Here is a 22882-nt window from a genome sequence, read left to right as displayed (position 1 = left end):
ACACAGTACCCCTTCAATAACGCATACTAGGTATCAACATATATATAAAGATTTGTAACCGTTTTGACGGCATCAGAAAATGAGATCTGACATTGACTGTCTGAGGAATCCTCGATAGTTCCCTTCGTAAGTTTGTTCCGATTGGTTGATAATTTGACATGAGACACTAAGATCAAGGTTAAAATATTGACAGCAGCGCTTCTTTTGAGAAGAGAACTAAAACACTCTACTGCTACTGACTAATTACTGACTAATTGTCTTGTCAGTCATATATCTAATTAATTACATTCAATTAGGTTACCCGGTAATTGTTTTGTTAGCTGAATTTATTATGATTACGTAGATTTCCACAGTTTTTCCAGTGTCAGGAATTACGAATAATTTCCCGTGGCCGAGAATTAATTCGAAGATTGGATAATTATTTTCTCAGTAGATTATCGCGTAATTAACGGATAGTAATTTGCGTTTCCTCGAGTAGTGTGGGAATCCCTGCGTACGCTTCACACCCCTCGACACCTGTAGTGGATTATTCCGGTATTACGCCAGGTGAAAGGGAGAGTGGGTTAGTTTTACGATTGCGTCGGCCACCAGCGCAACTAAAGACGTCCGATAGTCTTAAAACAGTTAATTGTGGATAATCTAATGAGATTCAATTCGACTTGAGAAGAATTTCATCATGATTGATGGTAAGACTTTATCTCAGTAACTGCGAGGTATTTAACAAATTAATGTGGGTAATTATCATCAATAGGTCTCGAATCATGAGTTTGTTCAATTTTCCATTTGTATCGTGTATTAATAAGATATTTTTTGTGGTACGCTAATTTGTAATCGAAATATATCTTGGTTCATATTATTTTTTCGAGTGAAATTCTAGACGTGGTGGGTTGTTATCGGTGGTCAATCAGTGTGGGCTCTTACGCGAGATGAGAATTCTGGATCGGATTTGTCTCATAAACATAAATCGTTAATGTCAAAGTGTTTTTTTCTACTGTATCTGCTCTGGATTTCAGTTCCGAATCGATCGGTTAAAAAATTGACTCACATTCTGCAGACGCATATCTCTCTCCACTCCTCGCGCTTTCTCTACTCTTGATCTCTCAGAGATTTATCGTGATTTTATCAAGATTTAAAATGCCGTTTTTTCGAGTTTCTGGGATTCATGTTACAGCTATTAGCGTGAGCTGGTCTATTTCTCATCCTCAAGTGGTTTCGATTGAACCTGAGTGATTTCTGCGGTATTCGCCAGTTACAAAAGTATACGATCCTTGGAGTTATGCTTTTAACACGACAAGTTTTCGAACATCAAAGAAACCTCTGGTCGCATTAGAAAGTATTTAAATATTTCAACACGAAACACAAGCGACGCAAGAATTTCTTCATACTTCCAACTCAAATCTTTGTGTGCATTTTACCGAGAATTCGTAAGACTGCATTTAATAAATTCTGCTGAGTTCTACCCTACGGTAAATGAGGTTTATCGCAATTAAAACGTTCCATTTCACAGTTAGTTTTTGTTTGTGCCGGTGACAAACCGTCTATGTACGACCGGGAGTTCACATAATCTCGACAGGATTCAATTTGTATTCACTAAACCTTGTAATGTACTTCTAGGAAGAAAGTGTAATTGTATTCAACACGCGGAAATTGTTTGTCTTGAATTAGGATTTATAGAATTAATTTCTCCCACGTTTTATGGTGGATGCCCGACGTGTCGTCCATTACTGGTTGGAAAAGACAGTCCAGGTTTTTTTTTTTACTTCATATCCAGCCTCAGATTTCTAACTGTGGAACTGGAATCTGAAGACAGTTTGATATTCAACGGTAAATCCTCACCCAGCAATAAGAGAATGATTTAGTCATGGAATAAAGGATGAAAAAGGAAAACTTTTGATCTTCATTTTCATAGAATAGCTGAAGGCAAAGGCCTCAAGCCAATGGGTATTATTCAACCCGTGTTATGGTTTTTATTCAGCGTGGGTCTAATAGCCCTGTCTAAAAGCTTCCTTTATGATATCAATTTCACGTTCGCTCAAATTTTCATTGTTCACTGAAGAAGAATCGTCAACATACATTTCATGGTAGCGTAGAAAAACCACCGTCCTTTATGTCTAGTAAAATAACAGTGATTTGTGAAGTTGTTTTAGTGTTTCACCCCTGAAGTATTACTGGGGGGCAATAAACCTTTCAAACAAACACTCGAATCCAGAATCTTAACCAATTCCCTATAGTTCAATATATCCTGCAATATTGTCGAAAATTATTATCATTTTGATGGCAAATTTTATGAATTTCATATTTTCAAACGGACAAAGATGCCTATATTTGCATTTGAAAGTCCATGTTTACGTTATATTATCGAATTATTATGATTTAACTGGGGCAGCTTTCGAGAACAATTCATTCCTAGTGTTTATATATTTACGGAATAAATACTTCAGTTATCTCACTCATATGTTCTATAAATATGAATGATGATAACGTTCAGTTTACTATGAAACGCTATGAGTATTTGTCTAAACTGATGAGTAGTTGTATTGGTCAGTCAGGGTAGTTCCTCTGTCAGCTGCTTCATACCTATTGAGGGCCGCTTGTTGTCTATAGTTAAATAAAATCCTAATTCATCAAATCTGTTGCTCCATTATTCAGATTCAGTGTCAACACGTTTCATCCTTCCATCCATAATAACCGAGGGAGGTTTCTACATATCCTCCTGAATAGACGTAGCTACCTTCTGTCCGTAGGTTCACGTAATTACAACTGCCAAAAGAGTATCTATTTGGTCCCCTGAAGGGTTCAATATATACTCTTCTATTCTTCTTCTATTCTACCCCCCAGAACCGACATGTCTACACCCATAATTTAGGCCGGTTTCCTGTCAGCTGGTTTTGTTCTGTGCCAGTTTCTACCCCTCTGAGCACGTTGTGTCCACATCAATTATAACGTGTCCACTGTCTTATTAGTTCATTATTGACTGTTCTCATATGACATGTCATTTTGGGCTTAGAATTTGAAGATATTCTGGCCAGTCCAAGTGTAATCTCGTGGAGCAAATTGAAACAAATATTGTCCACCTCCTCTGAAGCATTTTGGAGCATTGCTCCATTGTTTTAGCACTGAGCTGAACACGCTTATCTGATACTTCATGATGGATGTATTGTATCCTGCAGCCACATCGTTTAACAGAGTTTCATCATTAATTCAAACTAAATCCAATAGATATCTATATCTATTCATCTATACAGTATATATCGAGCGACCGTTGATAAAAGGAGATGATGTCTGAGAGAGTTTTAAATAATTCATTCTTCCATCTCGTTATTCCGTGACGATTCCAATTCATCTTCTCGCGCACCATTTTCAGAATTCTTCATTCAATCGTAATGTGAATTTTTCACAATATGCTACATTTTAAGATCTCGATCTCTATTATTGAGTAACATCTGACTCATTTTCTGTAATTACTATTGTTCAGTCTCGGCTATTTTTATTCCTCGTTTAACTTTATTGGCCCAATTATTCGGATGCAAGATGGACCGGGTATCAAGAGGTAGTCAAAGCGTTGTTTTCATGATAAAAAGAGAAGATGCTTTTTTGTTTTTTTTTTTGTCTAGAAATGGGAGTGATTTTGGTACTTTCTTTTACCGAAGCGAGAAATTTTTGTATCAATTTTAAGTCATCTTTCTGACTCTTCGGTTCGATCTCAAAGTAAAAGCACTCTACTCAGAAACTCCGATGTATTTAGTTACATGTGCTGCGTTTACAGAAGATGAAACGCGATGTTATTCGAAAAGAGATACAAGATTACCGAGCATGTAACTTACTCTCCGGAATAAATACGATATAGGCTACTGGGTACGCCATCGCTAATCGGTCTCAATCGATAGGTGAATGATTTACTCACTTCAAAACAGAATCCATCTCAGTTCAACAACCAATTCTGGAGTATGATTAATATATTGGAGTGCATAGAAATATTCGTGATCAAAATGTGTTTGTGCTGATCTCAGTATGAAATGTTAAATTTCTTTGGTGTTTTTATATCAAACATAGTTTGTTCAATATCCTTCTCGCGTGAAATGCAAAATTATCTGAAACGTAATATTACATTATGGAATTGAATCGCTTAAGGTTCAACGATGTAAAGAAAATAGAAACTAGAGAATGCTCTTACTGGGAAAATGTCCCGAGAAAAAAAAATGATACCCTCAAGATATGCAACCTTTCGATATGAAAATTTCTAAAAACATGTTATCAAATTAGAAGACATTCTGACAAAGCTTTCAGAAATGAAAGGTCATCTGACCTGATTTCAGCTTCATTTTGTTGTAGATCTTCTGGTTTGTACTTTCAGCGCAGTTTTCGCTCGGCGCTATTTATGCCTCTCTAAGATTCAGTCGGTTATATCTAGAACATTCTTCAGATTCTAGAGAGACAGAAATCCTGCTTTCTCCATCATCCTCATCCACCCCCTGAACCAGAAGTCTATACGCAAAAACATCTGCTTTGATTAGAAAGCCTTGTACGTGAATATCAAATATCAGTTTGAAGTAGGCCATTTTGATATGACGTCGATATTTCTGCGGGTAGAAAAGCGCAAACCAGAATTGGTTCCTTTTTCCCTTCACCCGCTTGAACAAAGGCACTCAACAAAAGCGTGTGGCAAATTATGAAAAACCTATTTGCAATTATCATTATTTTCCCTCATGACATGAAACGAATGACCCCGAGTATTGTGCTAGTGAATTTTTTTTCACGTTCAACTAGAAATATGCTGGTACCAATCTTCAATAACTCTAGCAAGAAAATCCTACAAATGCTGAATACATCTTTTTTGTACATTATCCAGATCTATATCAGACGTAGTTGTATGGAATCATTGCGGCGGGATTGTGTGTTGTTGTTGATGCAGAATTATGATTTTTGTTTTTAAGTATTCGATTTCGGAAATGTCATGGAGTGGGTGGCTCTCAGAACGTTGTTTTCTGTTGTCACCGCGCGGGGATAGCTGGGATATCATTGCGACTGGTGGTTTAAAAGTCAACATTATGAACACGTTGAATAAATTTACATGAATTATTTACCCCTAACATTAAACAATTCAAACAAACAGTATCATATACTTCAACTTGAGTTTCTATGACAATTTCGTGGAGTTTACTTCTTATGAATTCTTAAGATAGTTAAATATTTGACAAATTGACTTAACATAGAAATCAATGCTTTGCTCCATTTCCTTAATTCAGAATGTTGTGGGGACATTGTTCTAAACTAGAAAACTTCATTTCAAAATTCTATCGTCTTTGAGCTGCAATTCTTACTATATTTTGTCATGATTTATAGTGATTTTATTTCAGGGGCGGATTTAGGAGGTGTTCTCGGGGGTCCCAACCCCTGCCTTACCCATTGAGGTAGCCCTTTTCATCGAGACAAAGAATATCAAAACCTGTAAATTTGACACTCATTCTCTCAGAAATTGCAACCTCTCGTGTATTAAACGAAAATATCTAAAACCGTGGGCTGCAACCATACAAAACCCTAGGCCTTTGACTGAGGCTGCTTTATCCAAGAAATGCCATTTCATGCCCTTTCATTTCTTCTGGACATAAGCCTTCCAAATTCCCTAGATCTGCCCCTGTATTTGTTCGACGTTGAACTAAAATGTTAGTATTTACTAAATCGTCTATATTATATAGTTCATTCATCTACTTAACCAGATCACATTGAGCAGGGGTTCTTTGATTAATTATTAATGATGGGATCGTGTCAGGTTTGTAGCCGACCGACCGGGTGCAGTCGTTCATGAATTAGTCATAATCGAATATATAGGCGAGATATATATCCGCGGACGCGTGTACAGGATTTTATCACACGTGCCCCAGACAATGCCCGGCTGCCCGGACAATAGCTAGAGTAGCCACGATAATAGACGAACATATCGTAAGATCTATATATACATATATATGTAAAGAAAGTGATATTTGTTTGATGTATCTTTCCCTCTCTATGTGGTCAGGATTCTCTCACTGATCTGTTGTTGTATAGAGACCATGGATAGATGTTCGATATTGACTCGTAAGTAGAAGTGCCTCGGTCGAAGCTTACTGCGATTATTATTTGAGAGTAGTTTCTACTCCTTTCGAGACCTCAACTTCTCCCAAAAATATGAACATACTCTCAAAATCAGAATAATTTCTGGTTCATTTTCAATTAAGCTACTATGTATTAAATTACTCTAATTCTTTGGTGAAAACTACTAATATAAGGGATAACAGGTAGTCTGGTGTGTCAAAGAGATCTCTGATTGTTGTCAAAGGTCCATCTTCTCGTCCAGGTTTCCTAACTCAGATGCCTTGTTGGTATTGACAATACAAACAAATTTTGACTTGGTGTTTTATTGTGGATTATCAGTAAAATCTCTGGTAGTTGGTGAAATGTATACATGTATACCTATCAAATATTAAGAAATGTAACTATAAGAATAAAGCAAGGTATTTTGTTAGTTGAGATGTTGAAGTATTTTTTGATAGAAGTATCCTATTAGTACAAGCACTATACGTACTTTACCTGATACAGGTAAGGTTTGTTTTATGTTGTATCACCTGTTTAACCCATACAAACATATAAATCTTTATAACTACCTCTCCTACCTTCCTTTCTGAGTTTTTTTTTTTGTATGAGAATACCACCACGTAGGAACATTCCTAGCAGTTTGAAAATTATTATCGCGCATCTCAGAGTAATTTTTCATTAGAATCTTATTATTTATGTTTCTTATGCAAACATTATTTGGGTCTGTTTTGTTCAGTGTTTTGTTCGGGTTCACTGCCTAGTAATAATGTTAGTTACGGATGAATGGACCTGAATAAAGGGAAAATTGATGGAAGCAGAATTGAGAATAAACTGCAGCTGTTTCGGAAGCTGTAACAGGTTCTCTGTAATGAGTTTCATCGCCAGTTCAACACTTCTTGTAGAATTCTGATAACACTATGGTGAAAAAATAACTAACTTTCTTTCAACCCGTGGCGTTAGAAGGAAAACATAAGTTTACACTTAACTCCTGGTCGATTACAGGGTTAAATGCTTAACTAGCCTTTGTCTGAATATTGTGTGGATTTGCGTAAAATAAGCGTTATCTTATTGACAATAGGTTAGGCCCTTTGTCTGAGCGAAAATTGTTATCGAAGAACTATTAAATGGCGGGTTTAAGATCTCGTAGCTAACCTTAGATGTGCAAGATAAAGTGAATAGTAAAGGAGCCTGTTAAGTTTTTAGTTTTAATATTTTTTAAGAGTGTTTTTTACTACCATATACTGGAGCCTGTTTTTGGCCACAAAGTTGTGGGTTTATTTGTGGTAATTTTTATGCTGAAGGCATTTTTTATCAAAAACCAGGGACCAGTTTTACAGACTTGTAAAGGTATTAACTTTAACTCACGGACTAACTCAATTCATTTTCAATTGAGTAAGCCTGTGGCTGAAAGTTGATACCGGTCTATGAAACTGGCTGCTGTGAATATTTACTGGAATTTATGTCTTCAGAACTTTTGTCATTTGTAGTTGGTTCATTGTACCCCTACCCTAGTTGAGGCAGATTTTCCTCATATGGCTCTTGGGCACAATTATTACAATCAACGCTCTATATCTCTCTATCTGTAATATGACAGACTGTTTTCTATATATTGTAGTTGAACCTCCTCCGCTTGTGTCGACGCAAACGATCTACATCGTCGCCGGAGTCGGCGCGCTCGTCGTCATCATCCTCGTCATCATTCTCATCGTCGTTTGCTGCAGACGGAAAAAGCCGGAGAAAGAATATCCGGAAGCGGCGCAGTAAGTATCGATTAGAAAATGATAATTGGAAATTATGGAGAAAAGACGGTGTGAAAATTTCTAAATCGCTTTCGTTTTTCTGTTTCAGTCAACGTCCGAAGCCGGTGCCTTTACAAAATGGCAGTAAGCGTTTCAACAAGCCTCAGGGTTTAGATAATCCTGGTTTAGATACTATAGACAGTAGTGGTATGAATTATCCCACTGTATTTCACACTAACCACCACCACCACCACAATCAACAACCAAATCATCATCATATGCACATGAATGGATGTGAGTACACCGTTACCATAATCAATACTTTATACAGGCGCCTTCTGCAGTCTGTCAGTAGTCCCGGGGCTCTGGTCTTCTATAGCAGACTGTATGCGCAGTTCCCCACCCCCTTCTCAATCGAAATTCAAGAATTAAAGTAAGATGTCTCTGTAACCTCACTCATTGTGGAGACGGGTCATTATTTTGCTTACGATCACTCTATTGTGCAGCTTATGCACAGCAAATGATCACACTGCTTGAAGCTTCCTAGTCCATGTGCTCCTAAATTAATGATTCAATCAAATTTGGTCTGTCTCTTTTTATCTGAAATAATTGACTTTAAGTCTATGATAATCTCTATCTAATCTATATTTGTCAATTGTTTATCATCTATCTTGATTACTTTATCTTCCTATCTGTCTATTTCTATTCTATATTACTTTACTTACATCTCGTAGAGATAGATTCTTTTAGATCGATTGAAAATAATCTTTCGAAATCATTATCAAATATAATTAATGCCCGTGAAAGTACCGGGTATTTGGTGAGTGGCATAACAATATCACTGTAAGCTTATGGGTTGGATTAAACGCGCACCACCATAAGGCAAAGGCAACGCTTCATTCAGCTTTCGATGTAGTGTCTTCGCAGTTGTACATCGTCATTGTTTTAGATCATTAAGCGTTTTTGATCTTAAAATAGGGATTGACCCTGTTGTTTATTTGATTGGTAGAATTCGTTTTATTTTCTGTTTTGGTGTCCCTTATGAACCCACCGTAAGCGTTTTACCCAATACTGGAAACCAGCATTAGTTTGGCCAACCTCAGATATAGAATTTAAAATGGTTTTGTGTTTTCGAATATTCACTGAATTGCTAACATATTTCTGTTTACTTGTATTTAGATGGTAGTTATGGGCATATGAATGGTTATCCTAACGGTTCAATACCGTACGAACATGAATTAGACAACGTGATGAAATTAGACGATCCGTATCTATTCAGTAAGTATTATCGTATAGATCTTCTCACAACTAATTGTTTGAAACAGTTTGATCGCGTATTAACAAAAAGTTTATGTGTTCAAAGAATACTTCAGAATAATTCATATTCAGAGACATACTATAGTTCGCTATGGTTTGTCTATGATCCTACTAAGATTTTTCATTTACTAAGTTATTAACAGACGTCTCTATCCGAAATTGCATATTTGTTTCTGAGTTTTGACAGTCAGAGCTTCTCCAGAATTATCATAGCCCCCTCCCCCTGGGGTGGTTGATTTTATATTTCTCGTGGACTTGTATGAATGATGTTGATGTTTACAGATGTAGAAGATATTGGTGACAGTGAGTCATGGTTGTACCATATACAACACATTTCTCAACACACCAGCAATAATTTAACCCCCTTCCCCGACCTCCTCACTGAGTCCACGCAATCACTGTCAGTCTCATATCAGAATTTCAGAGATAAACTTACTATTATATAGATATTTGGCTATTTGCTACTATTCTCTACTGCAAACATTGATGTATTGAGACAACTGATTTGTGGATGTTCAATAAAAACGACCAGTTTGTGTGTGTTCTAACTAGACAGACTATCGTACCATCTAGTCTGTCTACTATTCTAATAAGTTAATCAGATAACTCTCGCGCCGTTTATTCAGCCAGCTAATAATTATGTAAACTTTCTAACTGTCGCACTATGATTCTAACTCATGTTTTCTGCACTTTCGCACTTTTACAGACACATTTCGTAATGGAAAATATAACAGTAAGTACAGAATATATAGAACTGCTGTGTTGTGCTACTGCTTAATAATCTTTGATATTTCCATATTTCAATAATCGTCTCAGAATTATTTCTGATTTTAGTTGAAATTTACCTCTATTCGGTTTATCTTTTCTTGTTTGAATCAACTGAATTCTGTTTCGACCTGTTTGTTGTGTTTTTTGTATTGTATTAGTTCCGGGTATCTTTGTTTGAACTCTTTCAAATAGCTTCTTTGCGTTGAACCATCCTGGGGCGAGGGTTACGGATCAGATTTAGCTTAAACCGTTTGCTTCTAACTAAACATGCATGGTTCGAACCTCATTAAACGCGAAGTGCGGTATTTTTTTTTTTTTTCATGAAACTCAGTTACTAATGTAAGCTGTTTCTATTTGTATATTTACAGCTGTTGATTCTAACGGTGAAATACGTGGAGATGATTCGCGCAGTTTTAACGAGAGCGGCTATTCGACTCCGGATCCGACGAAACCGAAAAAGGTCATATACGAAGTGGTCGTGTAGCGACCGTCGTCGTCATATTCAATTGTCGCACAAACTCTCTCTCTCAATGTAATCACATACGGTTCTCTTGTCGTCATCGTTGCATGCTCTGTGTTTCCGTCGTGATGATGACCGAAATGTTCTCTCTATCTCTCTCTCTCTCGAGCTGCTGACCAAATCTGGTGGCGATACCGTCGCGCGCTCATGTACCGGCTCCCGGTAGTACTGAATATATGAGATTAGAGACTAAATCAAACGATAAGTGTGAACTTTGACATCGAAAAGGATCGCTTAGAATTTAGCTAAGAGCGATTTCGAAATCCGTTCGTGTGTAACGTTTGAAATATATCACAGAACTGTGTAAAGAAACAGTTCAGAAACAGTACAGATCGTATGTGTATTGAGACCGGGTACAAATATGTGCCAAAATAACTACTGTAAACCTTCAGATACCTATTATAGGTATTTATGATGTATCTCATGGTGCTGAAAACACTGTGATCTACTTGCGCGTCTACTTCGAGATAAACAAAAAATTGGCTGAACTCAGGACTAGATTGATTAAGTTGCGTCAATCAAATGAGGCGTTATGAAAACCTCAAATGATTTAAACCTTTGGGAAGCTGCTGGATTCATCTCTGCCTAATTTGGTCATAGCGAGACGTGAGACTTGTTGCATGAATAGTTCTTGTTCATTTGTTGTAAAACGCTGCTAAAATCAGGCGAACATCTCGCAAACTGTTCAAAACAATCTGTCGCTTTGTGGAACATTCTTTATCGCTTAGAAGTACCCGTAGAAATCTTCTAGTTACGATATACCTACGAATGGCGACATGTTGGTAATAACGTGTGGACTGCTGATCGGACTCAAATCTGCCAGGATACTGTCGATGCCGTATAAAGACAGAAGTACTAACTGATTACACGATCATGATCAGATATACGGTAGATTGTGCAATTTGTGTGTAAGAACCAAATGAATGGATATTTATGATGTATGATTTTGTATAGTATTTAGTTGAAGAACTAAGATTAAAAGGATTTTATGGTCAGTAAACGATGGCAAATAGTTAGTAAATAGTTACAAATTGTTCATGAATTTATATATAAAACTTTGGCAACAGATTCAATGGTATTCAGTAAATCAAATTGAATTCATGCAATCACTGGCAAATGCTGTTTAGAATTCTTCCTTCACAATCTGCCCCCGAGAACAAATTCATTATCAACTTCATCTCCAAAACCGTCCACGCTAAATGTTTCTGAAATCATGGGACTGTTTCGTATGTAAGTTATGATTTCACACATATCAGTTTTAAGGGTTAGATTATGCCATAGTGTTAGTTTGGGGGGTTTAGTTTAGGCTTATAGATAATAGATAAGCAGCTAAGGAGAAAAAAGGATTATTTCCTTACAAGCATTTATAACATAGTATGCATATCAAATTGATGAATAGTATGATTTTGTAAAATGTAACCAATGATAGATATAGGTTTAGATGGTTTGGCGTGAATATGTAATTTCTAAGTACGCATCTTCATTTGTATATATACATTCATTCAGTCATCTACAATATCAACTGGAGCTTCCAATACCAAGAAATAGTTTTTCTTCAATTATTTTACTCTGCATGTTGGTGCCAGCTCCACAATTTTAGTTCAGCTCTTACTTGAAATGAACGAAGTTCACGAATCACTGGGACTGGGTACTGTTTTAAAACTTAGTTTGAGTGTTGTTAGAGTTCGACCCTTGTGTTTGGATTTTAAATATTTTAATCAGCAGTCAAATTTTACTCACAACTATTGAACAGGGTCTTGGGTTTTAAAATCCAAATCTCTTTCCTGGTCTGAAGATATATTTGTACGTATATGGGATGATTTTCAAGTCTTTTCATCTTTTCACTCCCAAGAAAAATAAATATGTAAATAGTCAAATGTAACTATAGGTATAATGTAAACAATGTAAATATAAATAGATTATTTTATATACGTTTTGACGCATGGTGCTATTTGAATAGGGACTAGATTTATTACAGTTTTATATACAAAACATGTATTTTAACTGAAATTCATGTAACCTGCTACATACGATATTATTTTTCCTATTTGAATAAACACACGGTGTCACAAAATTCAGCTTGGTTTAAAGTTAGTTCAGAATTTTAAAATTTAATGTTCTAAATTCTACGTTTTTAACTTGGAAAAAGATTTTTTCCATTACTATTTTTTTCAAATTCAGATTTACAATTCTTTCAATTTATTAGTATTTCTAGTTGAAATCTTTCTTTTAGAGTTGCCTTTTTATGATTCATATTATATTCAATGGTTTTTCTTTGAATTTTTAAATGGATTTTATGACTATGATAAGAGCGCCATTCATTTATTCGGAATTCATATTTACGGTTTTGGTGCAATCCATTGTGCATTGTGGTCCATTTAATACCAAAGAATATAATGAAAAACTAGTGATTATTTGTTGATGACTAAATGTCTCATCAGCACTATCGATACATTTATTAGCCCCAATTACATGAGCATTTTTGGCCTGGGCCAAATTTTGTTCGGAACAACTGTTCACATGGATGCCAAATGGCCTGTACCTGTTTGGCTCAAGATCTCTAGGCACGGGCTTAATTAGACTTGGGTCTGATCCGTGCCAATTTGACCTGGGCCAACTTGTCGCTGTGTGTGATCGCGGCTTACATCACAGTTAGTCTACTGGGACCTGACCAATCTGCGGTCCAGGATTATGATGCTAACTTTTTACTACCAATATTGACCAAATCTTGTATGGGATCATCCATTCATTACGTATGCATAAAATTTGAATTTGTCAACCCCTCCCCCTCTGTACGCAAAATCGGCCATTTGTTCGTATACATGAAGCATTACAGTACGCAATTGCACTGACCCCTCCCCCTCTCCTAATGTAATAAATGAATGACCCCTATCTTGTCTCCCTATCATCCTTCCTGTAAAATGCTGGAGTTTTTTTGTAAATGATCATCAGAATTTCCATCCAGGACGTAACTAATAAGGTAGTTATTTATGATGTCTAATATCAGTACGTGTTTATGTGTAAAATGTGGAATATGATATAATTTATATATATGTATATAAAGATATATATTTGAAATGTATATTGTTTGTTTTATTGTGCAACAACTCGTTTGTATAAAGACTGTGTATGATGTTTGTTCGACTTGTATTTTTATAAACAGTTCATTTTGGTTTGTAATAATAATAAAAGAAATGAACATTGTTTAAGAATTATTATTGTTTCGTGTTGATTTTTCTTGATTAGTCTTTCGATGTTTTTTAATTAAATGTTGCTTCTATATGTGGCTCAGTGTTACTGTGATGTGCTCAGACTGCTGTTGTTCGTTTCCACAAATATCTGACGGGATTCGAACCAAGTGTAAGTGATCGCGTCGTCGCTAGTAGGGACTCTAACATGACATTGAGTCTGCCGCGAATCGAACCGGTACGGTCGACCCTGTTCGAATCCCGGCTAGGGCTAGGACAGAAGTTCTTTTTGTTCTTCTTCGTTCGATGTTCTATTTGTGATAATATGCCTGTTCTCAACCAGGTAATGAATTTTGTATTTCTAGACATCTTTTAATGACATAAAACTAATATTACTCGAAATATATACTCTTCCTAGTAGAGAAAAGAAACTAATTTTCGAAATCCAATTGCTAAAAACGATTGATCCGAATTACGCAGCAAGTGAAAAGATAATATTCATCCGAGGCGCTTTGAAGATAAAGAAATACAGTATACCTCGCCTAGCTCGGACAAACTGGGACCGACACAATTGGTCCAAGTGAAGCGTAAATCCTATTGAAAAATACGTTAAGGAAAATCAGAAAATGATTTCGTTGTTGTCATGTCTCAGTTCGGCGAGGTTCACTGTATCATATTTCAAGTGTGCATAGAATTCATAGATTTATATTTTGATTTTCAGAGAGGGAAGCACGGTGGCGGCCATGACGTGTATTACGGTGACGATGGAAGCGTTTTTGCCCACGATCCCGCTGGACATCAGTGTACCCTACCCTGCTGTACAGGACGACCCGATATGAGCACTTTTAAGCCATACGAAGGCACGACGTTACAACGAAACACCCACATCCGCAAATCGGACAGAAAACGACAATCGGACAAGAAAGACAAGAATAAAAAGGGCAAGAAACCGATCGTGAAATCGGATTCGGTGAGAAAACAGGCGGCGAAAGAGAGGCAACAACAGTTAGCGTCAGAGGTGCTGGATCACCACTTGACCCGTCGCGATCAGACTCTATACCCGTCAGAACAGGGTAACGGGAATTGGTTCCTCGGTGAAGGGGGACAGTTGAATCAGCAGGATTCTCAAGATTCGCAGGATTCACACGCCCACGACGAATACGGGAATCTGTTGGACACGGATTACGATGCAATCGAGCGCGAACTGGATGAAGGCAACACTCACAACCAAGGGGTCGTAATGGATCCTCGAGATTTCAGAAATTTCATGCCTTTTCCGAATATCGATTATAGATTCTTTACCCCGACCGATCCGTTCAATATGTTCGGGCAACGGTTGAATCCGGCAATGATGAGTCAGATGATGAGCTGGTACCCGGGCATGGTTCCTGGCCCGGTACCACCTGGGTACGCTAACTACACCGAATATAAGAAAATGTTCAACGAAGCAATGCTACACGAACACGTGGCTGAATGGAACGCCAGAACTCGGGGTATTTCCTATAACGCCGCCTATAACCCCGATACCGAAGATGACGCAGACGGGGAAGATGACATTGAAGAGATTAATCGGGATTCACCGGAATTGCCCGGGTTTACCCGACATCAGGATTACGACGAGTCGATACGCCGACCACCGCTCAATGCACAATTCGCTCCTATGGCTGGATTTATGCAGTCACCGTTTGGGGGATATATGCCCGCTGGACCGTATGCGATGCCTGGTCCATCTCGGTTTGCTCCGCAGTATGCCGCAGCAGCTGCCGCAGCGGCCGGTCAGTTTCCGATGGGGGCTCAACACTTTGCGGAGCCTGTCAATCCATCAGGACTAGGAGGGACTAACGGTGGGAAACAATCCAGAAGAATACCCAGATTTGACACAAGTTTTAACACTACGTTAGAACGATTAATGAGTACAAACGAATCTAAACCTCAGTCAGCACCACCTCCAAAACCAAAACCGAGAAAACAGCCCATCATCCATAACCCTCCAGCTACTAAACCCCGAAACCCACCACCTACCACATCTCAGAAACCGGGCATTGTCCACCGCAACGAACCCAAACCAGAAATATCAATGCCAAATCCGAACACCCAAGCCAAATTTGTACCCAATCTCATGAAAGAAATGACAAACGCATCCAAATTCAAAAGTCAACGAAGGCCGTCCATCAGCACACTGAGCTCCGTGGATAGTGATCTTTTAACCAGTAACGTACACGGTGATACGTGGGACTCTCGCACGACGAAACCGGCCGACCACGAATTCAGACACGTTAATTTCAACCCGTGGGCGACTGGTGGAGATATGTTTCACCCCGGTTATAACCAGTACAGGTCTGAAATACCGCACGTCGGGATTCCTGGCGGCGGGCATCCTCCGTTCAACTACAGGTCGACCCATCGCCGACACGAAGATATCCACTCACAGATGCATATGCGTGATATGTCGTCAGGGGCGACAACCGAGACACCGATCACACTGATCCTATAGAATACACCCTATCCGTTAAAAACAACGAATCTATTCGATATAACTTTTCATGTGATATTGATATATGTTTCAAATAACAACGATGATGTTGGTCAAAATAAATTCGGGTTTCAGCTTGTTGACCCTGTGATAATCTGTCCGGTTTCATCTGCTTAGATGAAATTTAAACCTTTTTTCACTATTCGAGAAACTTTTCACCATTCCAAAAATATTTGCATGCGATTCATACATATTAATAAGGAAAGATGTCCCACGCATGCGGGTCTTCGTGCCTCTTCGTGATCTTCATGAAATATGATACAATGTATATATATCTGGATGTATCTTATCAACGAATATTGTTTTTTTCGTCTATATCTTTTCTTGGACGCTCACGACTTGTCGAAACAACAGAGATTTCCATATTGTAAATAACACTTGTTTCAATCTGTTTTATTTGAAGTGAATGGTTTTGAAATGATGTTTTAGTTTGAGGGGTGAGTGTAGAGATGTTAGATAAGATGATACTGAATGTAAAATGCCATGCGGTGAAGTTGGGCCGCCTGTTTCGAAGCACATGACATTTCTACGCTATGAATTTTTAACATTATGATGCATGTACATATGAAAACAGATGCTTTTTTATGGAATACACCTATATTTGTTAGTACTCGGTGCTTATAATAAAAATTAGTTCTTGATATGTTGAATATGTCCTTTATAGTATTTCTCTGGTGTTTTTCGTGGCGTCACTGTTTCAGCAGAGGTTGCCTGACTCATCCATTGCGTCCGCATCACTGGTAATCTCAGAGCGGTATTGCCAATATTTTCAAGGGTTTACATATGATGTCGTCACTAAATCTATAACAATTACCTGGACCAATGAAATGGGTTCGAACAATGGAAGCTCCTGTTTATGACCTGTTTGGCACTTATTGGTCACTAGGAACTTAAATCAGGCATTGGTGTAAGCTTCGGCGGGGGCAATCAAACCCTGGCAAGCAAGGATTCAATAGCCGCGATCACACGGAGACGATTTGGCCCGTGCCTAATTAGTCAGAGAGCGCGTTCGAAAAGAATTTAACAGAATAAAAACGAATTTTATTTATCAAATCTAAAATCATAAGACACGACGTTTCGAAGTCTCATTAGAGATCAACGTCAGGTGTGAGGGAATAACCTTTAAACGAGGGGTAAATACACAGGGCCGAACAGATTAGCGGTTAGCAAGTAAAGAAGGGAATGATACGGAGAAAAACTGAAATTGATGCTAATATCCGAGTAACGAGCAATTCAAGCAGACCCAACTGTGTGGTTTAGAATGATTGTTTTTTCCAAAGTCTTACTAATTTTGTTTTCATATACGTGGAAAAACAAATCATTTTCACGTGTTTTTGACTAAATAGATTCTCGATTTTAAAATTCTTTTAATTTGTACATTTTGGGGTTTTTATCTTATTATCTATCTATTCTCCACGTCAGAGTGTGACTATACTCTGCTACTTCAATGATAGATTTGCTCGAAAGGTTTGAATTGTGTGTCTCATCCGGTTGAATTCGAGAGTGCGAGTAAGGATACACACGTTAAATGTTTTTTATTCAAGCACTCTTGAAAGACGACTGCTATTGCCTACGTATATACGTAATTGTAAAGTATTCGCAAGAGTTGTTCAAAACGGGCTGCTTTCAAAATGCATCCTGGCGTGTCGAAATATCTAGCGCAATCGGCTTCATATTGCCGAACAATGTCTCGGATAGTCGGTGCTGTGATTTGTTATGTCTACATTTTAACAGGTTAGAAATTAATTTTAACATTGGAAAAAATTAATCTATTTCAAGTGAAAATGAAAATACCACGTTTAGTTATTTGCGAATAAGATGATAATATATCAACCAAATATAATTCATGAAATATCATCGGTAATTTTAACGGAAAATATGTTTTTGATATTTTATTCGTCCTTGACCAATACAGTCATTGAATGCGTTCAATACATCGATTTGATTGGTAAATCGTCATCACTCAGCAAAATGCGAAAAATCAATGACTTTCTGGGGGAAGCCGAATGGGCATTTGATAACAATCCAAGAACATGCGCCTACTCCTCTAGCACTACGGATCCCTGGTGGCAGATAGATTTAGGAATTGCATATAGGGTTGCATCAGTGTCCATAACGAGCAGGTTCGATTGTTGTGGTAAGAAATATTTTAGATTGTCTTATTCCATCCAAAGATTAATCGCTTTTTTAATATCGCTACATATACTACGTAGCCTATATTTGAAATTTTAACTACTTACAGGAGACCGATTGAGGGAATTAAGTGTAATTCTGACGGACTATCCAGCGCCACCAATTCCAAACGGAGACCTTTGCTATTACGAAACAAATCCATTTAAAAATGCCGAAACTAGGAAATTGGATTGTTCTTTGGCTATGGGACGTTACTTGATCATCACGAAGCCAAAAGAAACTTCGGATTTATCATTATGTGAGATCAAAGTTGAAAGTGCACCTTTACAGATCAGAGGTAATTAGAACACATGCGTAAAAAAGATTCAAAGCTTTTCGAATATTCACAACTTGGAAATCATGTTGAGACTCAAAAATGGATAGTCTTTTCGTCCAAATTTCTCCTCGCGACGGCTGATTTACAATCAACGCATCATCTTGATTACATGTTCATTCACAAAATTATTTCTTCTACCAAATATTATTCATGTTAAAAGGTCTTTAAAGTGTCCATAATTTTCCGGAGATAGCGAACCATATTCTGTCTTCTCGTCTTGTAGATTATACCTATTCGAAGAAAGTCAGCAGTGGTGTGGCGAAAACTCAAAGTTTTATCAGTCCTTCACTATTTCACTGCACAGATGCATGCAGCAGAGACTACAGAACTTGTCACGCGGTTTCATTCAATCAAGCATCAAAATTATGCGGTTTCTTTGAAAAATCAAAGAAACCAAATCCGAATATGAACGGAGTCTTTGTCAGGCAAATTGACTATATTGGTTATCCGTGAAAATGAAGTATCCATGGTATCATACTCGATGTTTTATCACTCCTACACAATTTTGTTGAGCTAATGAATATAACTAACCGTTCTTTGCTGCCGTATTTAGGCTGTATTTTAGGGGTTGTATCTTGCTCATATAGTCTAGGGGTGGGAATTTTCCGTTCTCTTTTTGTGTGTTACTGTCGAATTTTTTTAATTTGATAATTGTAATCAATGCTGCTTTGCAGAACAAGATGATTATCCTTTTTAGATAAAGCACTATATTGCAAACTTATACACTTCATTTATGAATTATATAATCTAACGTAACCAGATTCAACCAATAGTTACTTTTGTGACGCAATTACAAAATTTACGTTATAGCTGTATTATTTACACGTGCTTATCATTGACTGTATCGGGACTACATTTTACCCTCTTTATGAGTGCTACTTGGATTTCCATGAATGTTAGGTATGTGACATCCTGTAGATGAGCGGAGTGCGAGAGAGTTCTGGATCTTGAATCAGCACCAGGGGTCGCCACACGGCTCTCCCGGTTTTTCTTCGATTTTCCTAATAGAGGAATATCATGCGATTGTTATATCACTGTTATAATTGATTGTCTAATCTATCAAGGATTTGAAACGGATTAATTTCTTTGAGTACATGGATTGTTGAGATGCGTAATAACTGCGACACCAGGTTTTCATCAATTGTAATACTCGTTTTGTACATTAGTGTTCCAAATAGATTTTTCCAGTCTTATATCACAGTAGTTAAATGTTGATCGGATTTTAATGTCTCGTCATTATGATAAGCTGAAAGATGACTCTGCGGCTATGATTCGTGATTCGCGATTCGCGATTCGTTCAACGATAAAGAGACATTGTTGTTTGGTGATCAGAAGGACAGAACTTTCCGCGTGTTCCACTGGAACAGCAGTAGTTAATTCTAAGATTTCGTTGTTATTTGAGTTCTAGTTCTAGTTCTAGTTTAGCTGCGTATTTCCTCACATCTGACGGTGGTCCCTAGTGAGAGCACATTTCAATTTCTTTTTCAATCTTTCAAATTTACATATGATTGGTTTTAATCTCCTGCACGTCTGAGTATGTAAAGTATCTACAAGGGTTGCCCTCCTCATAACAGGTTGCTTTCAAAACGGTTGCATCCTGCGTGTTGAAATATCTAGCACAATTCGATATCGTTTAACTGTCAAAATATTTTGAATGAAATGAAACGGAAACAAAACCGTTTGTTTGTTTCTTCATAATGGTATCTAGTCGCTTCATATTACGTGTGGAGTAATGTCTCGGATAGTCGGTGTCGTGTTTTGTCTTGTCTCCATTTTACCAGGTTAGAAATCAATTATCATAACGAAACAATAATCATTATTTTAAGTGAAAATGATAATATCATGTTGTTTATACATAAGATTACATATCTATGTACTGCTCATATCTTATCAATATAGTCATCGAATGTGAACGCTATTTCATCGATTTGATTGGTAAATCAGCATCACTCAGTAAACGATATGGACCTACTCGCTATTTAGGAGCAGCTGAATTGGCATTTGATAAAAATCCAAGAACATGCGCATGTGTCACACCCGAAACGGATCCCTGGTGGCAGATAGATCTAGGAATTGCTCGCACGATCAAATCTGTGTCCATAAGCAGCAGGCTCGATTGTTGCGGTAAGATATATTTCAAAGAAAAAGTTATGTTAGTTATGTTTTGTCCAAAACCGGGAGTTTCGATAGTTAGGCATTTGAATTGATTACAGGTTACCGATTGAAGAAATTTAGTATCATACTATCGAATCATTCGGCACCACCAGTACCACGTGGAGACCTTTGCTACTACGAACCAAATCCTTTTCGAAATGGTCAAACGAAGAGGTTTGTTTGTTCCTATGCCACGGGACGTTACTTGATCATCACGAAGCCAAAATCAACAGGACATTTATCATTATGTGAGGTCAAAGTTGAGGTCGCTTTGCATTTTCAGAGAGGTAAAATTACGTACGTTGTATGCTCCTGTTAAACTATCGTTAGTCGATCGCAGAGTTCACCTTCCGTTCGCACCCTATACCCGGCTTCTCTCTGAGATTGGACGATCCCACAGCAGAAGCATACAAGTATCGAAATCAGAAAATATTTGCCTAAAACTGAGGTATAAGGTTTACCGTATTTTCACATAGGTTACACCTACTCGCAGAAAGTCAGTGGTGGTGTGGCGAAAACCCGAAGTTTTATCACTTCTTCACTATTCCGCTGTGCTAATGAATGTACTATGAACTTCAGAACTTGCTCCGCAGTTTCATTCAATGGAGCATCAAAATTATGCAGTTTCTATCAAAAATCAGAGGAACCAAAGCAAAGCACGAGTGGAGTCTTTGTTAGCCAAATTGACTATACTTGTTATCCGTGAAGATGATGAATCCATAGTATTGATATGCGTATGAAAGTCAACAGTGATGTGACGAAAACTCGAAATTTTATCATCATTTCCCTATTTCGTTGTACCATGAATTGTAGAACTCATCTAGATCTAGAAGTCTAGCATCAATCATTATGCAGTTTCTTTACAAAAAAAGTTAAACCAGTGCATGGGAATGGAATCTATATTGGTCAGCCGTAAAGACATCGAAGTTTTATACTTTATGTTGTATGATCATTATTTCTGTCATTATTCATTATGTATTTACTATTAATTCTTGGGAATATCTAACTATTTCGTCAATAAAAGAAAATGAAAGTCTTTAGGAGTCTTTACATATGATTTCACGGTCAAAGTCCATTATAATGCATCAATACCATTGCTCGCTTAACGCCAACATTTTTCAGAGAACAACTAAAATTCAATATAAATTACCATTCTTTGTAACGGCAAATTTATCATAACGCCATGTTTCCTGTTGGTCCCAGTGGATTCTTTACGAAGGAATTTAACTGTATTGTTTAATGATACTTATGGCGTAAATTGTATAACGGCATATACACGGTTGTTTTTATCACGTAGACACATAAATGGAAAATTCTTTAGTAAAAGCTTTAACTTACGTTTCCAACGAAACGTCACATTTATTCATTCATTGATCGAATTTCGAAATTATACGAATCTTCGCGTTGTACGTATACGAATTGACGAGTCGACGGGATGGATTATGTTTGCCACGATGTGTCGAATATCTAATGTCGCATTCGCACTATTCTACAGTGTCTCAGGTCAGAATTTATTCATTTTCCAACATCTGAACAATATGTAAATCTATATCATATTTCATTAAATGCACTGTTCTTAGATTATGATGGCTGATTCGGGCTAAGTAAAAATGGTATTTCGTGCAATAAGCCATGTGAAAAAGCGTTTCGTTTTGTGTGCCGCTCAAAACCTTAATTTTTGCCTCCGTTTCGAAAGTAACTCGTTCAACGTACATAGTTTCGGTTCCGCGCGATAATTTTGTTCTTGCATGGCGTATTGCACGAATAATGTTTCTTACATGGCCCGAATTAGCCACCATATTTGATTCATAAAATACTAGCAATAATTATAACGAGAAATATGTTTGGCTATGGGACGTTGCTTGATCATCACAAAGCAAAAGGAAACTGGATTCTTAACATTATGTGAGATTTAAGTTGAAGGCGTTCCTTTACAGAGAGGTAATTTGAACACGCATTTTCTTTTCCACTTAAATCATTCATTTCAAAAGGTCTTGCATAACTTTTTTTCAGAGATCGGCGAACCATGCCCTGTCCACTTTTCTTGTAGATTACACCTATTCGAAGGCCATGTGGCGTGTG

At 37.4% G+C, this 22882-nt stretch overlaps 1 protein-coding gene across 2 annotated transcripts in view; it reads left to right on the top strand.

The window, feature by feature from the left end:
• LOC141907012 (kin of IRRE-like protein 2) overlaps nucleotides 1-13573 on the top strand; it is a 32979-nt gene extending 19406 nt beyond the window's left edge. Inside the window, exons 9-13 of one of the 2 annotated variants that reach the window (XM_074796549.1) lie at nucleotides 7688-7832; nucleotides 7921-8105; nucleotides 8991-9089; nucleotides 9835-9861; nucleotides 10265-13573. In XM_074796549.1, the coding sequence (XP_074652650.1) occupies nucleotides 7688-7832; nucleotides 7921-8105; nucleotides 8991-9089; nucleotides 9835-9861; nucleotides 10265-10380 (572 nt within the window). In that variant the 3' untranslated portion in view covers nucleotides 10381-13573. The remainder of the gene's footprint in view (nucleotides 1-7687; nucleotides 7833-7920; nucleotides 8106-8990; nucleotides 9090-9834; nucleotides 9862-10264) is intronic. The other variant, XM_074796550.1, reaches the window with a different exon arrangement.
• The last annotated feature ends 9309 nt before the right edge of the window (nucleotides 13574-22882 follow it).

This window comes from Tubulanus polymorphus, chromosome 6 (assembly GCF_964204645.1).
Source record: "Tubulanus polymorphus chromosome 6, tnTubPoly1.2, whole genome shotgun sequence".
Classification (NCBI taxonomy): domain Eukaryota; kingdom Metazoa; phylum Nemertea; class Palaeonemertea; order Tubulaniformes; family Tubulanidae; genus Tubulanus; species Tubulanus polymorphus.
The sequence above is the reverse complement of the archived record's forward strand: the minus strand, read 5'-3'. Positions and strand labels throughout refer to the sequence as shown.